Here is a 27,448-nt window from a genome sequence, read left to right on the forward strand (position 1 = left end):
ATTAATGGAATACATTTTATACAGCTGGGGTTCAGACAACATATATTCTGTATGCCCTGATATATAGAATACTTTATGACAGAGAACTATATAAATTTAATTAAATAACTAAAGTCACTGAGACACTTAGAAGAAAATACTGCATCTTCCTTATGCATTCAGCTGGCATACCTCAGACTAAGACAATCATGAAGAATATCTGTAGATTTAAAGTAATTCTAATTCTAAACTACGATGTCTCACATGTTTTTGAGTCCAACTTACGAATAAGAAATCCATTGTCTTTTAAAGGTCATTTTAAAAGAGATCCCTAATAAAAAAAATCACTATAATTCATAAGGATCCAAGTCTCAGATTCACATTTTTATTATGATTTGATAGTGGCTGTGGGGAATATTATGTAAAAAATTTGCCTTACAAGTCATGCCTTAATGGAAGGTTGCTAGATGCATAACTGATACTGTATGCATATGTGTGTGGAAGTGTGGCATACTGTACAGTTTGTGCTTTCTCCTGGATCTGCTATGAAAATGTGATGCCATTGCTACAAGTTTTTGCATCACTTTAGTATAAACACAAACCTGTATGAATATTTTTGCTTGTTCTGTATATTGATAAAGGTACAATCTGAAATTAATAATTTCAGGTGGAACATGTGTAAAAATCATGATCCATGTCTTTACATTTTCATAGACCAAAGACATGGTTGTTATGGCTGTCAGTGCAGACATTAGAGTCTGTGATCTAAGGATGGTTTCATGTGACTGCAATGCAAAAAATGTAAGGTCCCATTAAGATCCTTATGTAGACTTACTACATTCTTGAATGAGGTTATGAAGAAACTGTTTCCTAATGTTAGCTTCAGTGTCCAAGACTTAGACAAGTGTTTCTCAGAATCGGCAACTTTAAGATGTGTGGACTTCAACTCCCAGAATTCCCCAGCCAGCATGCATAGCTAGGGTATTCTAGGAGTTGAAGTCCACACATCTTAAAAGTTGCCGAGTTTGAGAAACACTGACGTAGACGGAGACTTGACCACAATTCCAAAATCTGGTATAAATGTACACCTTGTGTGTAAACTTCTACTATTCTTCTGCTCCTGCTAAGTGGAGCCCGGGAAAACTGGCATTTCGCTCGTTCCCTCTTCCTTTTCTTTTCCTTTTCCTGAGGCGGAAACATCTCCTTCTCCCTCAATCAGAAGAACTCTCCAGCTTTGACGACAGAATCACGTGTTAGTACGAACCACGTTAGCCAGAAAGCACTACAGCGACTTCCGGATGAGGGACTTCGACCCGGAAGGAATCCTCGAAGCCAGCTAGCGTTGCCGCGTGGGTTGTTTCATTCGTTGGAACAGGGTGGGTGAGTAACTTCGCGTGAGGTTCGGAAGGGAGGAAAAGTAGATGAGGAGCAAACCTTCCTTGGCAGAGAAGAGCGTTTAATCGGCGTCTGCTAATGTCTGGCTCTTTCCGTGCTTGGGGGCTGAAGGGTTTTTCCCCGTTGGTTTTTCTGCCCTGAGATCCTGTCGAGGCTCTTCCTCTCCCCCCTGCCCCGTTTGCTGTTTTATCGCCTGCCGCCGAGTGGGGCTTCGATGGTTTTGGAGCTTTCCTTTCCCGAGAAAGGAGATTGTTCTGAAAGAGAGCGGTCGTAGCAATGCAAAAGAATAAATCTGTGGGTCCCGTACGTGGTTTTCGGGGCAGGTCCTTGCTAAACACCGGGCTTTCAGTGTCTTTTCGGCGGCAGGCCAGGGCCGTTCGGCCCTTTCAGAATAATATCCAGCCGTCTAGATCATGCGATGCGGGGAATTTCTGTACCTGCTTTTAGATTTAGATTTTCGATCAGGTTTAAGTTTTATGCTGATTTGGTGTATTCCTGTTGATTAGGGTGGAGTGGTCCTTGGACTCAATTTTTTAAAATTGAGAATGAATTAGGTAATAATTTTCTCCTCATGAAGAAAATGCTAGAAGCTAGAATACCATTTTAGTAGTCTTCACTTTTAACATGTTTACTGATTTCCAGCAGATATGCTTTTGAAACATCCTCAGCAGTATATATCTTGAACAGGTCGATTTTAGCCATGACATTGATCAAAGATGGTATTATGGAAGGATGAATACTAGATGTAGCATTGTTAGTTTTTCTTCAGTTATGGACTGATTCTAGCTTTGAATAGGAGAATATTACCAAGAAAATAAGTTGGACTTAAAGCTTCTTCTGTTTAGTTCTGTTATATCTGTAAATTAACGTTGACATTGCATATATCTGTTTTCAATATGTCACAGTTCTTTCAACCATCTTTTAGTGCCAGTTTATAAAATAGCTGTTCATCCAGGCATCATTTTTTTATACTGTGGATTTTAATTTTGTACTGTGTGTGAGTTGGGCAGCCATATAAATTTATTTAATAAACAAACAAAATTAGTACCTCTGTGCTTTATATACCTTGTTGTGTATCTTGGATTTTATATTTTTTATGATTTTAAGTATTGTATTTTTAGAGGCCTTCACTGAATTAGTTATGTTTCATTGTTTCTATTTATTGTAAATTTGTTTTTTAATTGTCCTGTGCTTTAACATCATGTGTGTGTGTGTGTGTGTGTGTGTTGAAAATTGGGTTTAAATAAAACCTACTTCTCAATACGTGTATTTTTCCTTCTAGTGCCTATAGTACCACAGCCAAATGCAATGAATCTTAATTCTTAGTTTTTCTTACAAGAAGGTAAGAAGGTAACCTTGTTTGTAGATACTCAGGTAGTTTATGTTGGGGAGTGGGTAAGAGATAATAAAACTTGTGTCTTCAGTTTGAAGGAACAGAGAGTTAGCCATTCAGTTTTAAATGTAATATCTCAATGAATATTTTACTTTTTCAGTGCAATTGCATGTAATTTTTTTTCTTTAAGAATGTTCATTTTTTCTGCAGAATTTCAAAATGACAAAGAAGAGAAAACATCAAGAAGATTTTCATAAACTGAAGTTAAAGGTTGGGAAAAAGAAGCCTCGACTAGAAAATGCAACTGACACAAATTTCAGAACTAAGACTATACATCTTCCTGAGCAGCTGAGACAGGATGGTATACTCCCAACAAATAACAGAAAGCTTAATATAAAGGTAAAGACAAACAACAGCTTGAGTACTGGGACTTAATGTTGTAGTTGGAATCTGTTAATATCAGACCAATTTTAACAGAAAATTAACTTTTGTAAAACTACGGCATATTACCAGACATGTGAAAAGGCATTTTTCCATATATAGTCTAGATCTCTATATAATTTAACAAGTACTCCCTATCCTTTTCATTTTAATTTAGTTGAACAATGATGCTATAGTTAGAATGACTCAGGTTTAATTTTTAACCATCATAGTTTATTTTCTGTTAGAAGTTGTAGCTTCCTCTGCTTTGTGTCAGTTGTATCCTGCATCTCATGCTCCTTATGTTAGATTTTCAGTCAATTATTTCACCACCATTTTTATAAAAAAATTGCTAATAAGAAGTAGTTGGACAGGAAAACATTTTTAAAGTATGTAAGTAATGTTATACAGATATCTAAAACATTTTATAATGCAAATAGTATTAACAGATGTTCTATGTTCTATTTTAGGATCTGCTTTCCCAGATGAATCACTATAGTGCAGGAGTTAAACAAAGTGCACTTTTTGGACTCAAAGATCTGCTGTCTCAGTATCCATTCATAATTGATGCTCACCTTTCAAATATACTGAGTGAGTTAGCAGCTGTGTTTACGGACAAGGACTCTAGTGTGCGAACAGCAGCAGTCTGCCTTCTTCAGTTCCTGGCTCCAAAAATACGAGCTGAGCATATCTCTCCATTCTTTCCTTTAATGAGTGCCCATCTTTCTAGTGCCATGACTCACATCAGTGAAGAAATTCAGGAAGATTCTTTGAAGGTATTGGATATCCTGTTGAAGGAATACCCTACTCTCCTGAGGGATCGAAGTAGTGTATTACTGAATAACTTTGTAGAGCTTATTTCTCATCAGCAACTATCAACACAGTTGAAAAGCAGAGATAAAATAAGTTGGATGCTTTCTGTTAATCCTAATCGCAGAGTAACGTCTCAACAGTGGAGGCTGAATGTTCTGGTTAGACTCCAAAAATTCCTCCAGATCTTGGTAGAAGGTTCTAGTGTATTAGAAACTGACAGTGGGGGGCAGCAAGAGCGAACTTATAGCGTACGAATACAGAAGTCCTTATGTGTTAATTGGCAGGAACATGCCAATGGCCAGCAGCACATCCAGTTGTATGAAAATGGTGACTTATATCCCAGAATTAATTCATCATTCACACTGAGGTAAGGAATTTGTATGCTTGGAACTAATTTCAAAAATGCCACCCTTAGTAGTAGTAATTGTTTACGAAACAATTTAATGAGGCTGTTTGCTGTAATTTATTATATTCCTTTTTAAATTTAATTATGTGTTCTTTGCTGAAAATTTAATTATAACATTTCAGTGGGAGTTTGTTTTTGTGGAAGATGAGAATGTATTTATTTTTCCTCTAACCCTAGGACAAAGAGGCAAACATTTTTTGTAACAGTTTCCTTTAATATCCTCTACTACTTTCTAAAATACCTTATGAAGTTCTACTCTGTCAGTAGATCCAGTTGGGACCATGGAAAATAAGACAGGAGGATTTGAAATTTTGGTGAAAGAATCCTATATCTAATATTTGTTGGAAGTTAAGAAAGAAACATAAATAAGGCATGCTTGTAAAACACAAATGAAAATATTCGCTTATATTATTCTAGTCTTGCCTAAAAGTTCTGAAATCCTTTCTTAGCACATTCACATAAAATTAGTCTATTATCTGACCTTCATAATTAGTCTATGAATTCGACTTAGTTAAGGAAGGAGAAAGTGCACTGCATAAACTGTCCTGGTGAGTAAATGGAGTATTCTCAAAGGCATTGTTTCCTAGAAGGGCTTTTTACGTTTTGGTGACTACAGCTTGATTTATTTTCTCTCTTCACTGGTCTATGTCTAGATTGAAATTATGCTGGTTGATAATTGGCTTCTATTTCCTGTCCACAAGGATGATCCCATTTTATTCAGGTTGTGCTTAGGAAGACTTGTGGGACTCCTCTAACTACAATACCAGGATTTTGTGTTAATTTTCATTTGTCTCTTAATATAGCAATCTCTGTTGCCAAGAATTTATGGCACTGTGTAGCTTGTAGAATCACTTTCCAGCTCTTGTTGTCTCAGGGTGCAATTATTCCTGTATCTCAACTCAGCAGCTGACCATTCCTATTTAGAAAGTCTTGCCTCTCTTTTGCTTTCTGGTTTTCACTATTACATGCCTCTACTTCGTAGATCTCAGTCCACTTCCTAGATCTCAGCATGCTCAGTCTTCAGATGCATCTCAAACTAAGGTCCTGTTGCAAATAATCTAAGTCTTTTCTATTTCTCCCTTCAAAGCACTCCTCAAACTGCTGTTTTCAGCCATCTATTAAACTAAATCTTTCCAGCTGAAAATATGATGAAATGAATAAGAACAGGGCTCTCTCCTGCTCTCATATGGTCTAGCCCATGGGTGCCCAACCTTTGGGCTTCCCTGGGCCGCACTGAGTGAAGAGGAATTGTCTTGGGCCACACATACAATATATAATACAGTTAATGTATATAAGTAATAAATAAAAATAAAACTTGGTTTATTTTTTATATTTTTTATTATAAAGTTTTAAAAAAGAGGGCAACATACTGTAAAACTAGTGGGATATTACTAGTTTTTGTGAAACTAATGCATCAATGTTTGGTTCGATGTAAGTGGTTGCAATTCTCAGTGAGTTCTCAAGGTGCTCATCAGAAATTTTAATTCTAATTTTATTCTTCATGTGCTTCATCCTTGAAAATAGTTGCTCACAAATGTACGTGCTGCCAAAAAGCGATGTCATGAATAAGGCGTGATTGTGAAGTGAGGGGTATTTTTCTCTGCTAAGATAGGTCTTAAAGTCCAGTAGAGAGACATGATCAAATTTTTCTTTGAGTTGAATGTCTGATTGCAACTCTATGCATTCCATTTGAAAATTCAGAGGTAGTGTAGTTTTGTTGACTGAAAATGGAGTCGAAAATATACCAAAATATTGATGATTTTTCCATAAATCTTGAAACCTGTTCTCAATTTCCTGTATCAAACAGAAAAGCAAGGCTACATATTTCTCGCTGTTCACAGGACTGTGTTTAGCCAACTTATTAAAATGTATAAAATTATTTTCCATAACTTGAGCTTGCCATACTTTAAGTTTCATTTCAAACGCAGTTATGGTTTAAAACATTGCAGTGATAAGTTGGTTTTCACCTTGAAGGCGCATGTTTAACTCATTTAAATGAGCAGTCAAATCCACCAAAAATGCTAAATCTCTGAGCCGCTTTTCATCTTCAAGTTCTGGCACAAATTTTCTTTTTGATTCCATAAATGACTTGGTTTCATTTCGCAAATCATAAAATCTTTTCAGCATTTTACCCCGACTTAGCCACCGTACTTCAGAAAAGTAAACGATGTCCCCATAATCAATTAAGGAACTCCTGGAATTGGCGATGATTCAGTCTCTTGGCCCTTACAAAATTCACTGCTTTGGTGACAATTTGCTTGACATCCATTTTTAAAGCTTTTGCGCACAAATTTTCTTGATGTAGAATGCAGTGATACTTCATCAAAAGTGAGTTGCTGGTGGCACTTGCATTGTCTTCTATCAATTTTGTAAGTCCCTCGCTTTTACCAACCATTGGCGGGGCGCCATCAGTAGATATACCAGATATGTTGACAGTGGTTAACATAAATTGCTTTAATGTCATTTTTACTGCTTCGTACAAATCAAGAGATTTAGTTGTGTCTTTTAATGGCACCAAAGAAGCCATTTCTTCAGTGACATTATATTCGTTATCAATACCTCTAATAAAAATGGCAAGTTGAGCCGTATCTGTAGCATCAGTACTTTCATCCATCGCCAAAGCATAACATTTGAAATTAGCAGCTTTACTCTTCAAACCTCTTTTGATAGATTTCCCTGTTTCTTCAATTCGCCTGACTATAGTCTGGTGAGACAAACTGATTTTAGAAATATTGCTTTTTTTATCAGGACAAATTATATCAGCCATGCTTTCCATACATTGCTTAATAAACTCACCATCGGTAAATGGTTTTGATTTTTTTGCAGTCAGATTTGCTACCAAATAACTAGCTTTTATAATAGTCTTTTATAAAAGTCACAAAAGTCCTTTTGTGACTTTTAAAAAAAATTGTTGAGACAACAGATTTTTTTCAGTTCCGCTAATTTGTCTTTACAACAAATTCCTTGATACGCTTCGAATTTGGCAGCATGCTTTTTCGTATAATGCCTTTTCAAATTGTAGTCTTTGAAAACTGACACATTTTCCCTACAAATTAAGCATACTGCCTTAGTATTTGTCTTGACAAAGAAGTACTCATTTGTCCATTTTTCGTTGAATACTCTTCCTTCATCTGCGATTTTTCTTTTTTTCGTTTCTTTTTTGGGTTGTTTTCTGTTGAAACAGTGTTGAAGCCATGCTGGAATAAATTTATTTAGGAATAAATATATTTTTTAAGAACACAAGCCCATCGTAAATTGTTAGGTAGGCAAATAAAGCAAAGTTTAATAATCAAATAAGAAAACTTAAATGTCTACTTAATAATAACAATGAACGCCTGTCGTCACAGAACACGTGTAGGTAGGTTGAAACATTATATACTATATAACGCCACAAGCTGATGTGTGTAGCAGGCGGCGGTGGCGTTAGCACCGCACTGCCCCCTCCCCTATGCAGCGTTCCGTTTCTACCTACGCAGTCTGCGAACGAGACATGAAAAAAATCTCAAAATAATGTTAAAAGTTTATGGGTTTTTGGAGCTGCGTTACCAGCATGCATGGTAATTCATGCAGCCTGCGGGCCGCGGGTTGGACACGCCTAATCTAGACAATGTAATTGAAACCAATTCCAATTTCAAGCTCTGTTATTGGTTGAATCATACAGCTTCTGGAGGGAGGAGGCACTTCTGAAAGGGGACTGGAACTGCACTGTATTTATATTGTATCCTACTGATTGTGGACTATTAGTATGAAGACCAAGAAAAAAACATTGCTGTTTTGCTAGATTGTTAAATCTGCAAAACAGAACTAAAATGCTTAGCTGACAGTATAACAATAATCTGCATGGGAGAGTTGTCAGAAGGAAACCTATTCTCCGACCTCATCAGAAAAGTCGTTATCTAAAGTATGCAGAACAGAACCTTAATAAGTCTGAAACATTTTGGAACAGAATGCTTTGGATGAATCAAAAATTGAACCATTTGGTCACAACCACATAAGTTATATTTGGGGGGAAAAGGTGAAATATTTGAACCTGTCCTGTTTCTTCTTATCATCTCACTGTTTGCACACACTTTGTATTTTATTTATTCTTATCTGATAGAAACATTTTTTGTAATTTTATTTGGAATTGATCATTATAGTTGTAAAACTGTGTGCTGTACTAGTCAGTGACCGCAATAAAGGCTGTTCTGTTCTGTTCTTGAAGGAAAAAAACACTTGTCCAATAGATAAGTATGGGATGACTTTGTTATGCTTTGGGGTGTATGGAGTCTGTGGCACAGGAGATACTGCATGAGTGGAAAAAAGAATGGATTCAACCAAATATCACCATATCCTAGAAGCTAATGTTCCACAGTCAATGAAGAAATTGAAGCTAAAAGTGGTTGGATATTTCAGCAGGACAGCAGTATGAAACATACTTCCAAATTGATCTTGAATTATTACACAAAAGAAAGAAAGGTTTTGAATGACCTTTCAGAGCTCCCAGACTTGGGTATTGTTAAAAATCTGTGGAGAGATCTAAAGCATATGAAACATTTCTAAGCTTTCCCACTCTTCCTTGCAAAAGTTTTTTGCAAGAAAGAATGGGAAAAATATTCCCAAAGAATGGGAAAATATTTCCAAAGTAAGAATAGAAAGACTATCTGTATACTGGAAATGTTGGACATTGTTATTTCTGCCAAAGAAGATGTTACAAAGTACTGACTGAAAAAGTTCCCAAATTTCTTATTCTGAATCTACTATATAAACAAGTGCACATAAATAGTAAGAATGCTCCAATGTAGAGAGATATGTCATGTTTAATTTTATGTTATGTTGCTTGGGGAATCTGAAGCTATATTAACTAATACTACATATTTTACTTCAGAAACAATATTTTAAATTAGCCTATTTACTAACTCTTGTTCAGAGATACTTAGCGTGCTGATGCATCTTATATGCATATGTAAGTCCTGTTCTGGTCAGTATGCTTAGGAGTGTACCCTTAAATGCATTTGATAACATTTGGTTCTGAGTAATCAACTTGGAAAAAAAAGAAAAGAAAAACTAAACTCTTTGTTTTTTTAGGTCTTTAAGCATGACAGGCAAGGATGAAAAAGGTCTGGCATCCTTGGACAATTTAAAAGGTTTCATTCAAGTAATAGTACCATTACTGCTTGATTGTTGGGTTGAAGCCTCTCCCACACAACTTGCAACTCCAGTTCTTGGAAATATTCTGGAACCTGGATCTCAGCAAATTATGAAGCAAGTACTTGGTATCATTCATTTATTGTGGAAGCTTGCAAAACAAAACAAAGATCCACATGAAATGGTAAGAAGCTAAATTTATGAAGCAGTATGAACGTTGGAAGTGCATTGTTTGTTATCTGAGTAAGATGAAAAAATATGCTGTTAATAGGCCCTTAGAATTTCTCTGTTTAGGGAGCAAGGGAAATTCAAGTAGTCAGAGTGTAATGAATTTAAGAGAAAGGTACCTCCTTTTTAAATATTAAATGAAAACTAAAATTTTCTAGTAGAAAAAGCTACATATACTAAATGAGTTGTAACATAATATTACTTTTAAATATTTGAGTTACAAATATTGCTCAAGTTCCTTAAACTGTTTGTCTTGTACTCATAGAGAACAATTTTAACAAAAATTAAAAATGATGTCTTAGTCTGAGGACTTTAGCAAAATACAGGTATTATTTTTTGAACAAATTGAATTTATAACTGAAGCAGCTTTTTCTTGTAACAGTTACTTAGCTTGCCTGAAAATTTGATGTTGAACTAGCTAAGGGGGTGTGCTGATTTTGTATGGGGAGCAGGTTTGGATTTTGGGTTTGAACTGAAAATTTGTGGGCTGAAACTAAGAAAAAAATAATTACTTAGAACTATAAGTACTATAACTTAAGAGTTATAAATGTCTTATTGCATGGTTGTGAAAGCAGTGCAAAGCAGAATTACAGGTGTGGTCAGAAAACAAGCTAGGGGCAGTCAAACTAAACAGGCACCATAGTCAGAGATATTCCAGGAACACTTCAGAATTCAAAGTCCAGGGGATCTTGTGCTAGGAGAGCAACAGCTGGGTTACATTCATGTTGCCTATTTAGAAACAAGGTTTCAAAGCCACAGTCCCCAGATCCACACACAAGCCCCAGATCCAAGTATTCCTAATCCTTCGAAGAAAGTTCCACCTCAGAAAGAGGTTATTACTTCCAGGTAAGCAGCATCTTTTGCCTAACATTCTGAATCTCAGGAGCAAACAAGAGACTTTAGACTGTATTTCACTGTGGCTTTCTGTGGCCTCACTTTGGTCAAAGCACACTATTTGTGAGAGAGAAAAATGTATTTGTATCTTACTATAAATGGCAAGGAAATTTTTTGTAAAGTCTTTCTTCCATACCTTACAATGTTTGGCAGAACTAAAAATGTCATTTTCTTCAATTGATTAAAATAGTGAACATTTATATCATTCATGCTATACCTAGCAAGGAAATTTTTAACTTGTTGGAGTAGTGTATGAAAATGTTCTGCTTATCATAAAGCTATTAGCTGGGACTGTTTAGATGGAATGATTACCATAGTTTATTTATCCCTTGATGTGTAGTATTTTTTCAACAGGAAACATGGCTTCGAGCAAATTACCTGATTGATTTCAAGCACCATTTTATGTGTTATTTTCCTTACTCTTTCCAAGAAACAATCAAACAGAGAAAGAAAGATCCTTTGAAAAGGTATGAATGAGACTGTTGCATAGCAAGGAGAGTGAGATAGTTTGTAGGTTCTACGAGTCCATAATCATAGGGGCCTGTGTTTAACACATGAGGGTGGGAATGGCTGTGGAGGTAATTTAATACTTGACTGCAGAGAAAGTCGCTCTTTGCATTATCCAGCTCCTACTTGTCTCATCTCTATCACTTGTTCTCATAGTAAGAAATACGTTCTGGATATGCACAGAATAAATATAGAAGTTATGGAGAATAATGTATGTCCCTTGTCTATAAGTACAGTCCCAGTCAATACATCTTACCAAGTTGCTCCTTTTTACTTTGTGTGTGCAAAGTGGTACTGTATATTCCTATCTCTACATGAAAATGCATGGGAGGTCCTCTGGAGAGAAGAACTGATGTTGTGCCAAAATGCAGATTACTTTCTTAGTAGGAAAAAATTATGGAAAACTGAAGGTTAGCTCCTTGAAGCTTTTCCAGATAACTGAGAAAAAAGGAAGTATCTAACAGTTACTGCTTAGTATGAAGAATATCTTGGGATTTGTAATGTACTGTTCAAGGGTAGATAGAGCTTGACCTGAGAGAAGCTTGGATGACCCAATGTAGTGAGGGAAGATGATGGTGGAACAGGAGTTAGGGTATGGTAGACTAGAAATAGTGGGAATTTGGGAAGTGAAAAAGAGAAGTGAAAAACAGATCTTCTGGGCTTAAGAGTATGAGGCTGACAAAGTTTAAAGTGATCCTAAATTAGGAAAATAGTTGAGCACAAATAAATAAACTTGCTATTACATTACATTACATTACATTACATTACATTACATTACATTACATTACATTACATTACATTACATTACATTACATTACATTACATTACACCACACCTGTATGTTGCCTGTCTCACCAAGTGACTTTAGGCAGCAAACAAAATTTAAAAATATAAAAATTAAAATAATACAAAAATTAAAATACATAGCCAAGAAAAAATTACCCGTCATAATGACTAAATTGACCACAAAACAAGTCCCTGAACACACTTGGGGCCCCAGGCCTGGGCACAGAGCCAGGTCTTTAAGACTTAAGAAAAGCCAGCAGGGTTGAGGCCATCCTGATCTCTGGAGGGAGAATGTTCCATAAGCGGGTACTATAGTTGAGAAGACACATCTTCTAGGCCCTGCCAACTGGCATTTCTTAGCTGATGGGATCTGAAGCATGCCCATCCTGCCTGACTGGATCAGACGGGTAGAAACAACTGGGGAGAGAGGTCCCTCAAGTAACTTGGTCCTGAGCACAAAGGACTTTACAGGTGAAAAACGGCACCTTGAACTGCATCCAGGAGCACGCTGGCAACCAATGCAGCTCATGGAGTAGAGGGGTTATATGCGCTGAATAACTGGTGCCATTTACTACCCGTGCTGCTGCATTCTGCTCCAATTGAAGCTTCTGAATGCTTTTCAAGGGCTGCCCCATGTGGAGCGCATTGAAGTGGTCCAGATGGGAGATCACAAGAGCTATTTTAGTGGTTAAGGTGCTGGACTAGAAACCAGGAGACTCAGTTCTAGGCCTCCTTTAGGCATGAAAGCTGGCTGAGTGATTTTGGGCCAGTTACTCTCTCTCAGCCCAACCCATCTCACAGGGTTGTTGTGGGGGAAATAAGCAGGAGTATTTTCTCGATAGATAGATAGATAGATAGATAGATAGATAGATAGATGGGATAAAAATGTAATTAAAAAAGGAAGTTACTTATATTTTAGTTCAACCAGTTTGTCTCTTGATTATAGTCTCTCTGTTGGAGCAGAAAAGATTGGATTTATTTTAGGGGGCTCAATTTTCTTTCTACATTTTTATGAATTGAGGAAGTGTCACTTAGCTTCAACAGTTTGCCCTTCTATGAAATTTATTTCAGTACCAGCATGAAATTGTATGTTCAAACAACAGCTTAGTATTCTGAAGGCTATGATTCTAGCTCTGTCTTATATTTGAGTTCACTGAGCCTTTTCAGTTTGCCACACCCATGATAGAAACAATTTTATGGTAGCAAATACCTGAATGTGTCATCAGCCTAAAAACATTAGAAACCTCTTTTTCATATAGTGGAGGAAGGCAGCTAACATGGAGTTTGCAGGCAGGGCCAAACTTTAAATCCATCTCCCCAGTACTAATCAGGCCCAATTCTAAATTGCAGTGCTTTATTGCATGCCGTGCTGTAGGATTCTTTATTTATTTTTCCACTTCTGATGTTCAGAACAACAAAAAGCAACCCTGTATGGCCTGTGGATCCACTGGGAGGACTCTCTGATTCCTGTGAGATCTAGTAGATTGCATCAGTCTTCAGATTGTTGGTAGGTTGGGAGGACATAACACATGGTGGAGGATATCCCTCTCCCCTTAGGAGATTACTGCTTTATTTATGGCAAAAGAGCCACCATGACACACTTACTGATCCTGTGAATGAGTTTTTCTGCAGGTAATTAAGGAATCTATGCATTGTAAAGAAAGGTGCCTGGCCACAATGTGCAGCTGGTTCTTCCTGCATTCTTTACTGATTAAGCTTTTCTTGAATCTTCCCAAATACTTAATATGAATTAATGCTGGCAGAGCTTCTTGTCCTGATTCTTTCAGCCAGGGTAATTCTTCCACCAAGGCATGGCACTGGCACTGGCACTTCCCCTGAATTGCTGCCACCTTGGACACCAAAAAAGTTAAGAACTTCCTTCAAACTAGCATTTGCAGTTGCATCTAGTGGTCAAGTCTAATGGGTACACCTGCTAGATCAGCTGCCTGAAAGGTACTGCTTTCTTAAGGTTCTTATCTTTCCCTGAACTCATCTGCTTAGGGAAAGGACCAGACATCCCCAGACTTCCTTCCAAGGTTATATAAATCAGGGCATTATACTGTATCCCTTCTCCTCAGCTGAGGATTCAGGGGGTTATTTTTCCCCCTTGTCTGAAAAAGAGGAGAGAGAATTAGGTTGGAAGAGGAGTATTCATGATTTCCTTCAGATTCATTCGGACTATTCCAAAAAGCAAATTTTCCATAGAGGTAAAATTTCTGGAAAATACTGGGTGTCAGCCTCACTGCTGTGCAGGCTTCAATGGACTGCTGACTTGATTCTCTAGCAGCTGAATTCTTTGATCACATTTTCTTTTCTACAGATTTTCAATAAAATCATAGACTCAGAATGGAATTCCCCAGGGACAAAGAGACCTGGTGAAATAACTCCCATAACTGGAATATAGCAAGGGATACAGTTTGTTCAAAAGGAATGGGATCAGTAAAAAAGGGAAAGTTGTACCCAGCACTTCTCAGAAATCCAGGTGAATTGCAGGGCAATAGTGAGCATTTGAATTAAAATAAGTGGAAGAGCAAATGAAAGCAATATTATTGTTGTTATCTGCTATTGCATGTGTGACTGTTGACCTAAAGAAAAGTTTTCAAGGTAAAAATCCTTCAAATAACTTTTTTCAGTATTCTGGTAACTTTTATTTGCAGTGGAGTCTTGACCCCCATCACAAATACTGGATGTTTCCAAATGTCTGGTCAAGAGGTTTTGAAGCTCTTACTTTGCTCAGTAAGATGTAGGGCATGTCCAGTCCTGGGGGCACAAAATAAACTGCAAACCCTCTTGGCATAGAAAATTGATTGCTACGGTTACAATTACCGCCCCCCCACCCCTTTGTGATCTTAGACATTTGAATGATACGTGGACCTCTGTCTCAATTTCAGCATTACCCACCAGACATTAACAAAGGAGCTTCTTTGGAAATGCCTCAATTCAAGGACATGAAATGTAATTATCTGGGATGAATAGCCAACATAGATTCCATTCAATGAGAAAGGACCCAGTACCATTAATTACAGTGACTATTATTGTCCTTCCAGAGATCTCTGCATTCTAAAGGCACTGCTGGTAATGAGTGGCCATGAATCTAGGACATAGCTCTTTCTCATAATCTTCTAAATTTTGTAGAGAGGTTTATTGTTCTGGACATGTGACCTTTTTGCCTAGGAATTATTTGCGAGGTCTGTATCTAAATACCAAAAGTAGGGGTAAGATGTAAGTGAGGGTGAATATTACTAGTTGTGAATATGTATCTAACCTGAACAATCTTTGCAGTCTTCACTTATTTTTACAGATCAGTCAAATGAAAATATCCTTGTATGCTATGAAAACCTGATTAAGTAATGACAGCTTATATTATTCCTTTTCAACAAAATGATACTGTTGCTTGTGCAAGCTAGAGTACTAATTTCACTATATAATGTATATATTGAAAAAAAGCATTGATTGCAGCATATGGAGGTTAGAAGGAAAACTCATACACCTCTTACTTCATGGTACTATACCCAAAAGAACAATCATAGTCTTTTAAGAGATGAAAATTAATTTTCTAAATTGTTCTACAGTAATTAGTTAAACTTGCAAGATCAAATACCTCTTCTGCTTTCTGGGGATCAGCTGCAGTAAAGCTGAATGCTATGATCTCTTGAACTGAATGACCTAGGAGGCACACTGTCTTGGTTTTTATACAGTTGAACACTGTGACCCTTTCTATATAAAAGTGGATTGCAGTCAGCTCCTCATTGTGATTAGAAATACATTCATTAATCAGGTGAAGCCTGAAAAAGCACCAAGGATTCCTTTCATCAAAACATTTCTGTCTGGTGGGGACAAATTTTCCCTTTTCTTTTTACCTGTATTGATAAGTTAACCCCCAGTCATTAAGAATCTGAGCTGAACAATCATAATCCTTAATGGAAAGTGGGATTGATGAACCCGCTAATCAGTGTTTTAAGTAACTTCAGTAAAATCTAGGTATTTTGTTCTGGGAACTGTTAGGCTGTCTAGACTCAGAATATTCTGGCAGATGGACACCAGCCGTAAATTATAACAGCTGTTGGAAAAATATACTGGAATGTCTAAATCTACCCAGTTGACACCATTTGCAGACTCTGGGCTTGTGACTTTGTTTCTAGGGAATACTGATGACAAAAGTTTGTGGGTTCTTCTTTCTATCTCTCATCTACAAATTGTATATTAATATTAGTTTGAGAATGAGATGCATTCAACAAGTGATACTTATCTGGAAAGTAGCTTTTCTTAATGTCTGTTACTTCAGTCAGGGTGGTTTCTGAACTGGGGACCCTAATTTCTAGAAAAGAGGTGTGCATGCATTTTCAGATTCAATAGACTCTAACTGGATCCTAGGCTGGTTGTAAAGGTTAAAACTACGTCCTGTCATCTGTGGAAAAAAGTCTTAGCATCTTTTTGCTTCAAGTATTATTCCTTCCCAAATCATAGTTTTATGGATTAGAAATTCGTTATTGTTAGGCAGGTTTTTTTTTCCCTGACTGGGTCTTTCTTGCTTATTGTTGTAACTATCTCTATTCTAAGGTCTCTTCATTCATTGATACTGGGGAAGTGGTTCTTTCATCCATGGATTTAATAAAAAAATGTTTGGCCCTCTGCTGAAGTGGTTTGGAGGAGAGCAACCCACTGTCACATGCCCTTGTTCCATCATAGAAAACATTTTCACTATAGGTCTAATGAAATATTTTCTCTTAAAGTTGTAGAATTTATACTTTGTTTCACTTCTATTTAAAAATTCCATCTGTTATGTGTGTCTTTCATTTAGCAACAAGTATTGTGTGACATCTTCAAATGATATTGACCACCTTTTGCTGAATTTAACTTTATGTGAAATCATGGTCTCGCTAGCAAGTACTTCAACATTGCCTGTGGATGCCCATTGGCTAGACTTGATTAGAAAGTTTGTGATAGAAACCCTTCAGGATGGTTGTAAATTAAACAGTAAGCAGCTGAACAAATTGCTCAGAGTAACTTGGAGACTTTTACAAATCCAGCTAAACAAAGGTAAGATGAACTGACTATATGTTGTATTATAGTCACTCAAACTTTATTTGGTGCTGTATTGTATGTTTCAGAAGTTTCATTTTGCTAACTTACTGATTTATTCTAGTTTCTATGTAGAAAAACAGGTTGGTATAATGATTTTGGTTATGTATAGATTATCAGAAAATGAAAATCATGGCATTTGCCAACAGGCCCAAGAGCCATTCCCTATGTGGGCATAGATGGCCACAAGATTGAGCAGGCTCCTTTTTTAAATACCTGGGCAGAGTCCTTCATTTTGTTGGCAAGGGGACTATGTTGCTGAAAATGCACAGACTAGTTTGTTTGCCATCCTTAAATACCTTAAGGGAAGAAGTGGCCACTGCATACCTGCAACTCTCAAATCATTTGAAGCTAAACTTGTAACACAACTTCTCTGTGGTGCCCAGCTAGGCCCCTTCTCCAATTTTATACCATTAGAACTTGTACAAGCCAAACTTTTAAGATCAGCCCTTCAAGTCCCTAATTGTGTCTCTAATGCCACCCTGTGACTAGAGACAGGTTTCATGAAAGTGTAGGCTAGAATGCGGATGGCAATACTCAACTATTGGCTCAGACTATCTTTTTTTCCCTTGGCCTTGCCCCATTAATTGTGATGATTTTCAGTCTGCATGGAAACAGGCAGTGGCACCTAAAATCTCTTCTTCGGGCTTCTCTCCAGGTCTTCTACTCAGTATTAGGTACGATCAGGCCAAAACACTTATTAAATAGCATGTAGCAGACATAGAGCACCAATTGGATCTAGCCAGGACCCCAATTGCCAGGGTATCTAACTGGTACTCTGCCCCCCCGTGGCATACCTAACTAAAACTTGAAGTAGCTAAACACAGAAGGGCCTTTACTCTGGCACAGTGTCATGCCATCCCCTCAGCTGTCTTTGAAGGCTGATACAGGAAGATTCCTTACCTGGAAAGACAGTGCCCTGTGACTCTGGGCACAGAGAAACAACAGAGCATGTGCTTCCCCAGTGCCTGTACTACAGAGGCATTCATACTAGCCTCATCTCACCATTACTGCATAAATACCGAGGGCGCACAGGACACTTACTCCACCCTGTTTCTGTCAGATACCAGTCCTGCTACAACACAATGTAGCCAGGTTCTCTGCATCAACACTCAAAATTAGTCAGATGATGGCCTGTTCTTTGTAACTTGATAAATATACTGTAGTCTTCCACATACTAACCTATACCCATCTAATGTTCCTATCCCTTCTTTCAGATTTTTAGTTTTCTCTAAGCAAACAAGTTAATTTTGCCATCTCTGCTAGTTCTGTCATCTTCACCAACCATTCCTCCATTGTGGGTATTTCAGAATCTTTCCATTTTTGTGCATATAGTTGTCTTGCAAGTGTAGGTCATATATAAAAATAATCTTCCATAGGTTTCTTCTAGTTGTCTATCCATTAATCCCAACAAAAAAGGTTCTGGTTTCAGTTGAATCTTAGTCTTTAAAATTCTTTGTATCAGTATATATATTTGCACCCAAAATTTTTTGGCTTTTTTACAAATCCATCAAGCATGATAAAATGACCCTTCAGTTGTCCACATTTCCAACATAAATTTGAGGTACCTTTATACATTCTGTCTAATTTTTCTGGAGTCATATACCAACGGTACATCATTTTATAAAAATTATCTTTTAGGTTATAACACAATGTGAATTTCAGTCCTTTCAACCACATGTTTTCCCGCTGTTCCAACAATATGTTATGTCCAAAATTCTTAGCCCATTTTATCATACCCTCTTTCACTTGTTCATCCTCCATTTCAAATTTGAACAAGATACATTTTGGCAATTACATGTTCATCATTTGTACATAATTCAACTTCAGTTTCTGTCTTCTGCTGCTCAATTCCAAATGTCCTGTTATCTACCTTGAATTTTTCTCTTAACTGTGCGCATGAAAACCATTGAAAACTAAATCCCTCTGCAACCATTTCTCTTGATTTCATCTTATATTCTCTATGCTCTTGTTCTGACAACTCTCAATGGGTTAACCATTTCTCTTTACGTGCTGTTCCTTTCCTATTCTTGTGTTTCTTGGGCTAAAACCCATAAAGGCATTTTTGGGCCCAGTCTAGGTTTATATCTATTCCATATTCCCAATATGGCACTTCTAACATAAAGGTTTTTGAAATCCACATTAACCTTAACTTTATCGTACTATACCATGCCATCCAAACCTCAGATTGTGCTCTTCTAATTCTAAAATTCTTTTATTTCTTAGCAGCAACCACTCTTTCATCCAAGCCAAACAGCAGGCTGCAAAATACAATTTTAAATCAGGCAATCCCAATCCTCCACATTCCTTTGCATCTTGGAAGACTTTATATTTAACCCTTGGCTTTTCCCCTAAAAAAACAAAAAGTGAATTTGGGTAATCATGAGAATGAACTCACATTTAGGCCTACTTTATGGGTTTAAGAACAGCAAAATGTTTTTACTTCTCTGTTCTTACTGTGTCTGCAGATTCGGTTCTAGTGGCCCTGTTCATATTATTTCACTTCCTTTGAGGTAGGAAAGTCAGGAGAGTGTTCCTTCTGGTTGTTATCACAGGTCTGAAGTTTTTCAAATATAGAATTGCTCATAATGAATTGGAGTTGGATACCACTTGGATGGAATCAAGTGTGAAAACTGGGGTATTTTTCCCCCACCTTTATTATTTTTTTATAAATAACTCAAGGTGGGAAACATACCTAATACTTCTTCCTCCTATTTTTGATATAATCTGGAATTCATCTGAGCTTTTAGAGGATGAGAAAGTGGAGTTCTCTGTTATATGAGCTCTGCTACATGCAAGCTTGATTCATGCCCTTTATGGTCCTTCAAGCTGCCAGAGTGTGTGTGAATTGCTGAATTCAAAAGTTGATGAATACTTTGACAGAGGCATAGTTTCACTGACCTTAAAAAAAGCCGTGGTGCACCCTCTCTTGAAGTAGCTGTCTTTTAATCCAGCCATACTTGATAACTTTTGCCCAGTATCCAGCCTTCCCTTTCTGAAGAAGGTGTTGCAGAAAGTGATGGGGAATTGATTGCAGAGGCTTCCCGATGAAGCAAATCATCTGGATCCCTTCCAGTCCTGATTTTTGCCCATTCATGAAACAGAAACTGCATTGGTCTCTTTGATAGATAATCTTTGTCAGGACTTTAAGGATGAGTGTGTTGGTATACTGTTTTCTGCTACAGAAATTAATGTTACCATGGTAATTGAGTACTTCCTTAAGTATTGGCAGGGTAAAGAGGTCGAACTTAATTGTCCTCAGTTTGGGTGTTAAAAGCTGCATTGCCTGGGGGTGGAACCTTGCCTGGACTTGTTTTAGTTTCAGTTTCCTTCTTTCCACACACAGCCTCTCTTCCCAGTGCTCTCTGAGCGCGTGTGTGAATGCACAGCTTGTAAAATACGTTTCTGTGCTTTCTGTAAATACATTTATTTTTATAAAAATGCCTGGTGTATGTGATTTTTCTGATCTCTCGGGCCAAACGCTTTCTAGCACTCTGACAGAGTGTACCCTCTTGGTATATTAGCGACTTTTGATGAGATTAACCATAGTGTCTTGGGCAGCTGTGAGGGTTGGGAGTATTTTATCCCAGTAAAATTATCTTTTTGAACATGGTGTGGTGCAGTAGATCTTGGAAGGCAGAATAAAGTATAAACAGTGAATTTTATCATTTCAGAATGAATAGTAGGTTTTTAAAACATTGAAACTTCCTTTCAGTGGTGTGCAGTGTAATTAGGTATTTTAAATTTGCCAGTAATGCAGTGTATTCTGCTATCCCATATACCAGTCAAATGCTTGACTAACTGAATGTTCTGTTTGCCAACATTTGGAGCAGATAAGATGGGGAGGAAAGAAAAATCTTTTAGATGATAAAGCAAACCTGTTTTAGCATATAGGAGGATTTTGAAAGCAAGCAGTGGCATTTAGGAAGATCTAATATTGTCTCTTCCTCAAAGTGGTGGCATTCCCTTTTCTTCCTTCTTTTTCCAGAATTAATCATGTTTAGAAGAGACTTATTAAAATGTATAGGACTGAAATTAGCCCTGAGGTAGGCTGTTTAATGAACATTCTCTCTTCCTTCTCTTTCTGAAACTTAAACAGAAGTAGGTAGAAAGGGAAGTTGATATTATTAAGCATATTGTTAATTATGGAGGTCTTTTTGCAGTTCTTTCTTTAAGGCACAGAATATAACTTAGGTAAAGGTAAAGGTAAAGGTTTCCCTTGACGTAAAGTCCAGTCGTGTCCGACTCTAGGGGGCGGTGCTCATCTCCGTTTCAAAGCCTTGGAGCCGGCGTTGTCATAGACACTTCCGGGTCATGTGGCCAGCATGACTCACGGAACGCCGTTACCTTCCCGCCAAAGCGGTACCAATTAATCTACTCACATTTGCATGTTTTCGAACTGCTTGGTGTGCAGAAGCTGGGACGAGCAACGGGAGCTCACCCCGCTGCGCGGTTTCGAACCGCCGACCTTCCGATCGACAGCTCAGCGGTTTAACCCGCAGCGCCACCGCGTCCCTTTATAACTTAGGTACCATATTACAAATATAAGATTTTTTGAATAGGGTAACAGTGTTTACTCAAATTTCTAAAATACCTTAACATTTATTTTGACATACGAAGAGATGTCTTGATGTATCATAGTGAATATACAACAATATTTCTTTTTTTTCTTCCATACACACAACAGCAGCATTAAAAGTCACATTGGCTTTGTGTAGCCTAATTTTGATCTGTTCTAGTCAGGATGTCAATGCAATCAATGGCTTAGGATTTGTTCTATAAAATGCAAAGGAGATAAAGTGTCATTTCTGATTTTTACCCTCCCCTATTATTTAGCAGCAACAGAAATGTTGATGAAAGCAGTCTACACACTTTACCAGCAAAGGAATCTTCCTTTTCCTGTACGTACACTGCTTTTGAATTTTTTCGCCAGAGTTTATCAAAAGGAAGGGATGAACCTTCATACAAATAGGTAATAATAATATATCTTATTTTCAACTTTGCGTGATATAATAAAAAAGAGAAAACCATTCTTGTTATTTTTGTTGAAGCTTTTGCTTTATTAACATTTTGCAGCTAGCTTAATTTTAAACATCACTTTGTAAATGTCTTTTTTTTAAAAGGTGATAAATGTAGGAATATGCAATAATATACCCACAACATATTTATACAGTGTTTGAAACTTTTCAGTCTCATTCATCAAATTAATATAATGCTTCTGAAATTCAGCACGTGGAGATAACGTTGTGAATGAAGAGAGAGCTATTTTCTGAACCTCAAAAAAGTTTACCTTTACCTTTACCTTTAAGTATGAAATTACTTATTTGTTACTGTTCTTTTCTTGTGCACTGCAGAAGCCAAAGTAAAGTATTAACTCGTTGGCTGGCTGGTCTGCCTCAGCAGCTTGTTCTTCTTGGCTTAAGAAATCCTGAACTTTCAGAGCAACTGATTGGTATTATTTATTCTGCTGCATCTCGGGCAAACAAAGAAATTCTGCGGAGTTTACAAGCTGCTGCTCCTCTGATATATGGTATTTATCATTTTCACAGTTGAGAACTAGACTCTGCTAAGAACTCTAAACTGCATCAAGAAAAATACTGTGAGAATTAAAGCAAATTTGAAAGGATTTATTCTGTATGAAGGATTGGGATTCAAGTTGCTTTCTCCACTTGAAGCAGCTATTTGACAGAATTGTTTACAGTAGACTTACTCGGGATTTTTTATGATAAAAGTAAGCTATGACTTACTTTTCATGTAACGAATTTAGTTTAACACTGTATTAACAGTATTTTGGTAAATGACTGATAATTGTTTGTCTCCACTGTTGTCCTAGCCAGAATTTCTCAACTACCTTTGTAGAGGCTTGCCTCTTCCAATTCTGTTTCTTCTCTTTTAACTCTTAAAATATTAAAGAGCATAGTGGCCTAAATAGGGTTGGAGCCACTGCATGTGGCCAGGTTAATTTTATTGTGCCCATCAGGGGAGCAGAAAAAGAAATTGCAGCAGTGGAGGTAATTGCTGTCCTTTAACAGCTTGTGTCAATACCAGTGGTTGCTACAGAGGTCCAACAGGACACACATCTTTGTTTTGACATTTTGGACTATGATTATGGCAAGGTAATAAAAAGCAGTATTGTCCAGTATTGACATAAAGCTAACCAGTCTGTAGTTACCTGGGTCCTCTTTTTTTCACCTGTTTTGAAGATAGGGAAAACATTTCCCTTCCTCCAGTCTTCTGGCACTCTGTTTATCCTCCATGATGTCTCAGAGATCACAGAATGAGGCTCTGAGATGACATCCACAAGACTCTTTGCTTTAATTGATCTGATTCTAGAGACACACACTTTTCATGGGAGTCAAGTACTCCCTAGTTTACCATATGACAACTGTTTCATCTGAACACAGTTTTCCTTTAGGAACAGAACAAGTAGGAATTGAAGAGCTTTGCCTTCTCCCTATCATTTGTTACTACAGATAGTTCTCGCTTAACTACAGTAATTGGGACTGGAATTTCCGTTGCTAAGTGACACAGTTGTAAAGCACAACAGCACTTCTGGTTGCCATTGTTAAGTGAATCCTGCAACTTTGTTAAGCGCAATGCCATGAGGTTGCCATTTGCAACCTCCTGATGCTTCCCCATTGACTTGTTGGAAGCTGGCAGTGAAGGTCACAGATAGTGATCTTGCAACCACGGGATGCTGTGATGTTGTAATTGCGAACCGGTCACCAAGTGCTCGGATCGCAATCAAGTGACTTTGGGGACACTGCTGCAACTATGAGGACCATACCAGTTGTAAGTACCATTTGTTCAGCACCATTGTAAGTTTGAACGGTCGCTGAACAAGTTGTTAAGTGAGAACTACTTGTATTTTCACCAAGTGCACTCGTTTTCCATTTCTTAAACACTTTAACTTTTAGCCCATCCGAAATCTCTCTGTGCATCCACAGTGTGAGATAGTATATCCTGTATATTTGGGCATATCTGTTCTAGTGCAGAGGAAACTCAATTTTTTATTGGATTAATGTTCTTTGCTTAGACTTGCTCTACTATCATTCCTCTCCTGTATTAGCTTTCAGACTTATCTCACAGATTGCAATTGTTTTCACAAAATCTTGAACCTCAATAGTACTATCTGAAGGCATTATTTGGGGTCCAGATGTCCATGCAGAGAGTTAAGGCTCTGAGAGGTGAACTTAGTGCTCACCTAAGTAACAAGTTTCTTAATTAGTACTGCCCTACATTATGAGGGAGGTAGTTCCTACATGTCCTGGTGGCACCATATGCCCTCTTTTCATGGCTGAAAACAGAAGTGTGTACCATACTTGGATTCAGCCCCTTTTTCTGTTTTCTTTCTGTGCAACTGGACCTCTGCCTTTTGATTTCTGAGAGCTTACCTTGAATTCTGATCCTGCTGAACACCTACTTTGTTTAATCTCTGCTTAATTTCTGATCTGTTGCCTGCTGTTAATTAGAATGGTTCATACCCATAATATTCCTGAAGCAGGATATTGTACTTAGTGGATATGTCATTTCTGCCAGTTTAGAGCAAAATGTTATTCTGATTTAAACTCTTCATTGGGATTATACTCCTTTGAGAGAGAGTGAGATCTAGCATTCACTGAAAGCACACCATGTGTTTTCACATTATAAAGTTCTAGGAAGAGACCACATGTTAATTTAAGGCTTTTTCTAACTTTTTTTTTTGACTAACAAGAATTTTTTTTAGTTCAGCTGCAACGTACAGCAGTTTTGTCTTTTACAGATGACTGTAATCTGCCTAATTGAAATGCTTGATTCTTAGTTTATATTTTATTGTAGCGTAATCTATAATACTACAAACATAATCAGCATAATCTGATGCATACAGATAACACTTAAGTTCTTGAATTTCATAGATCCACTAGATGGCGCAGTGGCTCTTCTGCCACCAGAATCGCAGCAACATTTGGTCCAGCTACTTTACTTTGTGCCTCACTTTCCGAGCAATCTCCTTGCTTCTCTCAGCCGCTGCTGCATTATGGGAAAACTGTCTGTAAAGTTAGCCACCACTCTTATTAGGATACTGCGTATAAGGTAACTAGCCTTTTCTATTTTGTTTTCCCTGAGTGAACTTGACTAACACAGTGAATTTCATGTATTTTAAGGATATACATTTTAATACAATATAGTAGGCATCATTTCACTCTGCAGATTACAAAGTAGCTGTGAATCCAATCTGCAAGAAGAGGTGTTGGAATCTAAGCATGTGGAAATTCCATGATATGGAAATAGAGAAATCACTAAAAAAGGAAAATATGTAACACTAAAATTACGGAAAGTGGATGAAAAGAGGACGTTGGGATGTTAGATATACAAACAAGGGCTGTAGTCCTAGTATGGATGCTTAGAACAGAAAGAATAGGTTGAATGAAAACGTGCTACAACATACAGTAAGTAACTGTCTAAATTGGGAATGTTCAACTTTAGAAATGGCCTCCGAAGCTTTCCAAAATGCCATTAAGTTTCAATTTTAATGTGATTGTAAAAAAAATTGAATGTATGAGGTATTATGTTATAATTATTATAGTTAAATTAAATCATTTTTTTCTGGCCCCATCTGCTTTTTGGTATGCATTGCATCCCAGCATGCAGTTCAGAAGCTAAGAGTTAAGAGTAACTTTGGCTGGAAAAAAAGATTGCACTTCCTTGATCTAAGTTTTATTGCCACTCATCTTAAAATGTCCACAGGCACAATTTTAGAGTTGATCACAGTTACAAGTGATTTTACAGGTTGGCAGTTTTTGCAGTTTCAATCTGCAGAACGTATTCCATATATTCTAAGGCTGCTTGTGGTAAAACTATCCTAGTGTCATCGCCCAAATAAGACCTTAGGACCAGGTATTTGGTTGTATTGCATGGTTAATTTCCAAATAATGGAAGAAACCTTTTCCTTGCAGTGGAGGAAGAGATCATGACAAGAGCTGCTTCTTTCATTTGTACAAATAGGCTGTTGCAAATTGGATAATATATAGTCTTCAGTGTGCAAGATAATGCTCTCCTGTTTTCAGACCTGCAAGGGTTAGGCTGAACATAGGTGGAGTCACTCTTAACTAAAAATGAAAATGAGATTCAGAACAGACAAAGAGCATTGTGGTTGAGATATTTCTCATAAAATCAGGAAAGGATAACACCAAGCTATTGCCACACTTCTTCAACCTGTGTGGGTAACTGGACTGGATAACTAGCAAGGAGATTAATATTTTTTCGAACGTAGTACCTACAGGTTTCTTTCATACAGGTATACCTGGAGATGCATTTTAATTATGTCACTTGCCCAGGTATAGCAGGATGCTCATCACACCTAAGCAAAAATCTACCGTAAGGAGGAGGAGAGCCCAGAGGAATGTAAATCCTGCACTGCCATCATCTGTTGGAAGCTCTGAGATTAGACATGAGAAACAGCAAGAGATCATCTCCTGCCCCTTCTCTCCAGTACGATTACTTGCCCCTTAGTGCTGTCCTTAAAATGGAGGAGTTATAGAAAACATTGTCAGCCTAATGTAGCCCCTGTTGGTATGACTCCTAAATACATGAAGGAGTTTATTGTGCCTCCCTTTGTCACTTCAGAAGTGGATGAGCAACAGGTCTCTAGTATGTGATCAAAGTGTTTCATCATTTTATTTCAGTGAAGTTTATTGGACCATCAGCTTCCTTAGCATCATGAAGGGTTGGACTGTCTGGTGAGGAAACTAAAACTAAAAGATTCAAGTATGTTTTCACTTGCCACCTCATGAGCAATAAGGCTAGTAAAGCATCTAGACAGAGATGGGGAGAAAGTTCTGCCTAACCTGAGGACTTTCCCACTTCTCCTCCAAGGACAACAACAGAAGAGGATGTTATTTCTTTTAAAAAAATAAATGATAAATGTATAATGAACTCAAGGGCTCCATTGTTGGGTTTTTCTATAGTTACACTAGCTCCTGGCAATGAAATTCTCAAATTGTTGATAGAACTAGGCTGAATATTAGCCAAAGAAACTTCAGAACTACACAGCATACCTGAATTTTTTTAAAAAATGAAGCTTTTGCCTGTGATGGTGGTAGATTCAACATCGGTTATTGTACATTTTATCTGTATCCTGGCAGCCAGTATAATGCTAAAGACCTGGTTCTTTCCCCAGGGACTGGGCCAGGATGTTACCTGAGTCCATTTTCATGCTTTGGATATTAATTGCCTTCTGTGCATTGTATTTTAACATGTTCTTACAGAACTGAAGGGTGGAAGAAATTTCTTTCCCATTCCCCTGATAAAGACAAAGAAAAGTTTTATTACAGTTTATAGGAAATTTACAGTTTAAAGTAGCTGCAAAAGTTGCTTCACAAAAGGTGATATTAAACTGTTGGGTTTGTTATGTGTTACGCTTTATAGAGAGTATAGAGTTAGATTAATCCTGGTTTTTAGTACAGGTAGTCATCGCTTAATGACCCTAATTGGGAGCA

The 27,448-nt window shown here is 37.4% G+C and overlaps 1 protein-coding gene across 4 annotated transcripts in view; it reads left to right on the plus strand.

Moving 5' to 3' along the window:
• Positions 1-1,275: 1,275 nt before the first annotated feature.
• Positions 1,276-27,448, plus strand: part of TEX10 (testis expressed 10) — a 47,922-nt gene continuing 21,749 nt past the window's right edge. For 2 of the 4 annotated variants that reach the window (XM_063304252.1, XM_063304256.1), the window contains exons 1-9: positions 1,276-1,355; positions 2,918-3,106; positions 3,598-4,307; positions 9,414-9,657; positions 10,950-11,062; positions 16,690-16,928; positions 21,807-21,942; positions 22,325-22,500; positions 24,866-25,043. In XM_063304252.1, the coding sequence (XP_063160322.1) occupies positions 2,927-3,106; positions 3,598-4,307; positions 9,414-9,657; positions 10,950-11,062; positions 16,690-16,928; positions 21,807-21,942; positions 22,325-22,500; positions 24,866-25,043 (1,976 nt within the window). In that variant the 5' untranslated portion in view covers positions 1,276-1,355; positions 2,918-2,926. Of the gene's footprint in view, positions 1,360-2,917; positions 3,107-3,597; positions 4,308-9,413; positions 9,658-10,949; positions 11,063-16,689; positions 16,929-21,806; positions 21,943-22,324; positions 22,501-24,865; positions 25,044-27,448 lie in introns of all 4 variants that reach the window. The other 2 variants (XM_063304254.1, XM_063304253.1) reach the window with 2 other exon arrangements.

Source organism: Candoia aspera, chromosome 4, assembly GCF_035149785.1.
Source record: "Candoia aspera isolate rCanAsp1 chromosome 4, rCanAsp1.hap2, whole genome shotgun sequence".
NCBI classification, from domain to species: domain Eukaryota; kingdom Metazoa; phylum Chordata; class Lepidosauria; order Squamata; family Boidae; genus Candoia; species Candoia aspera.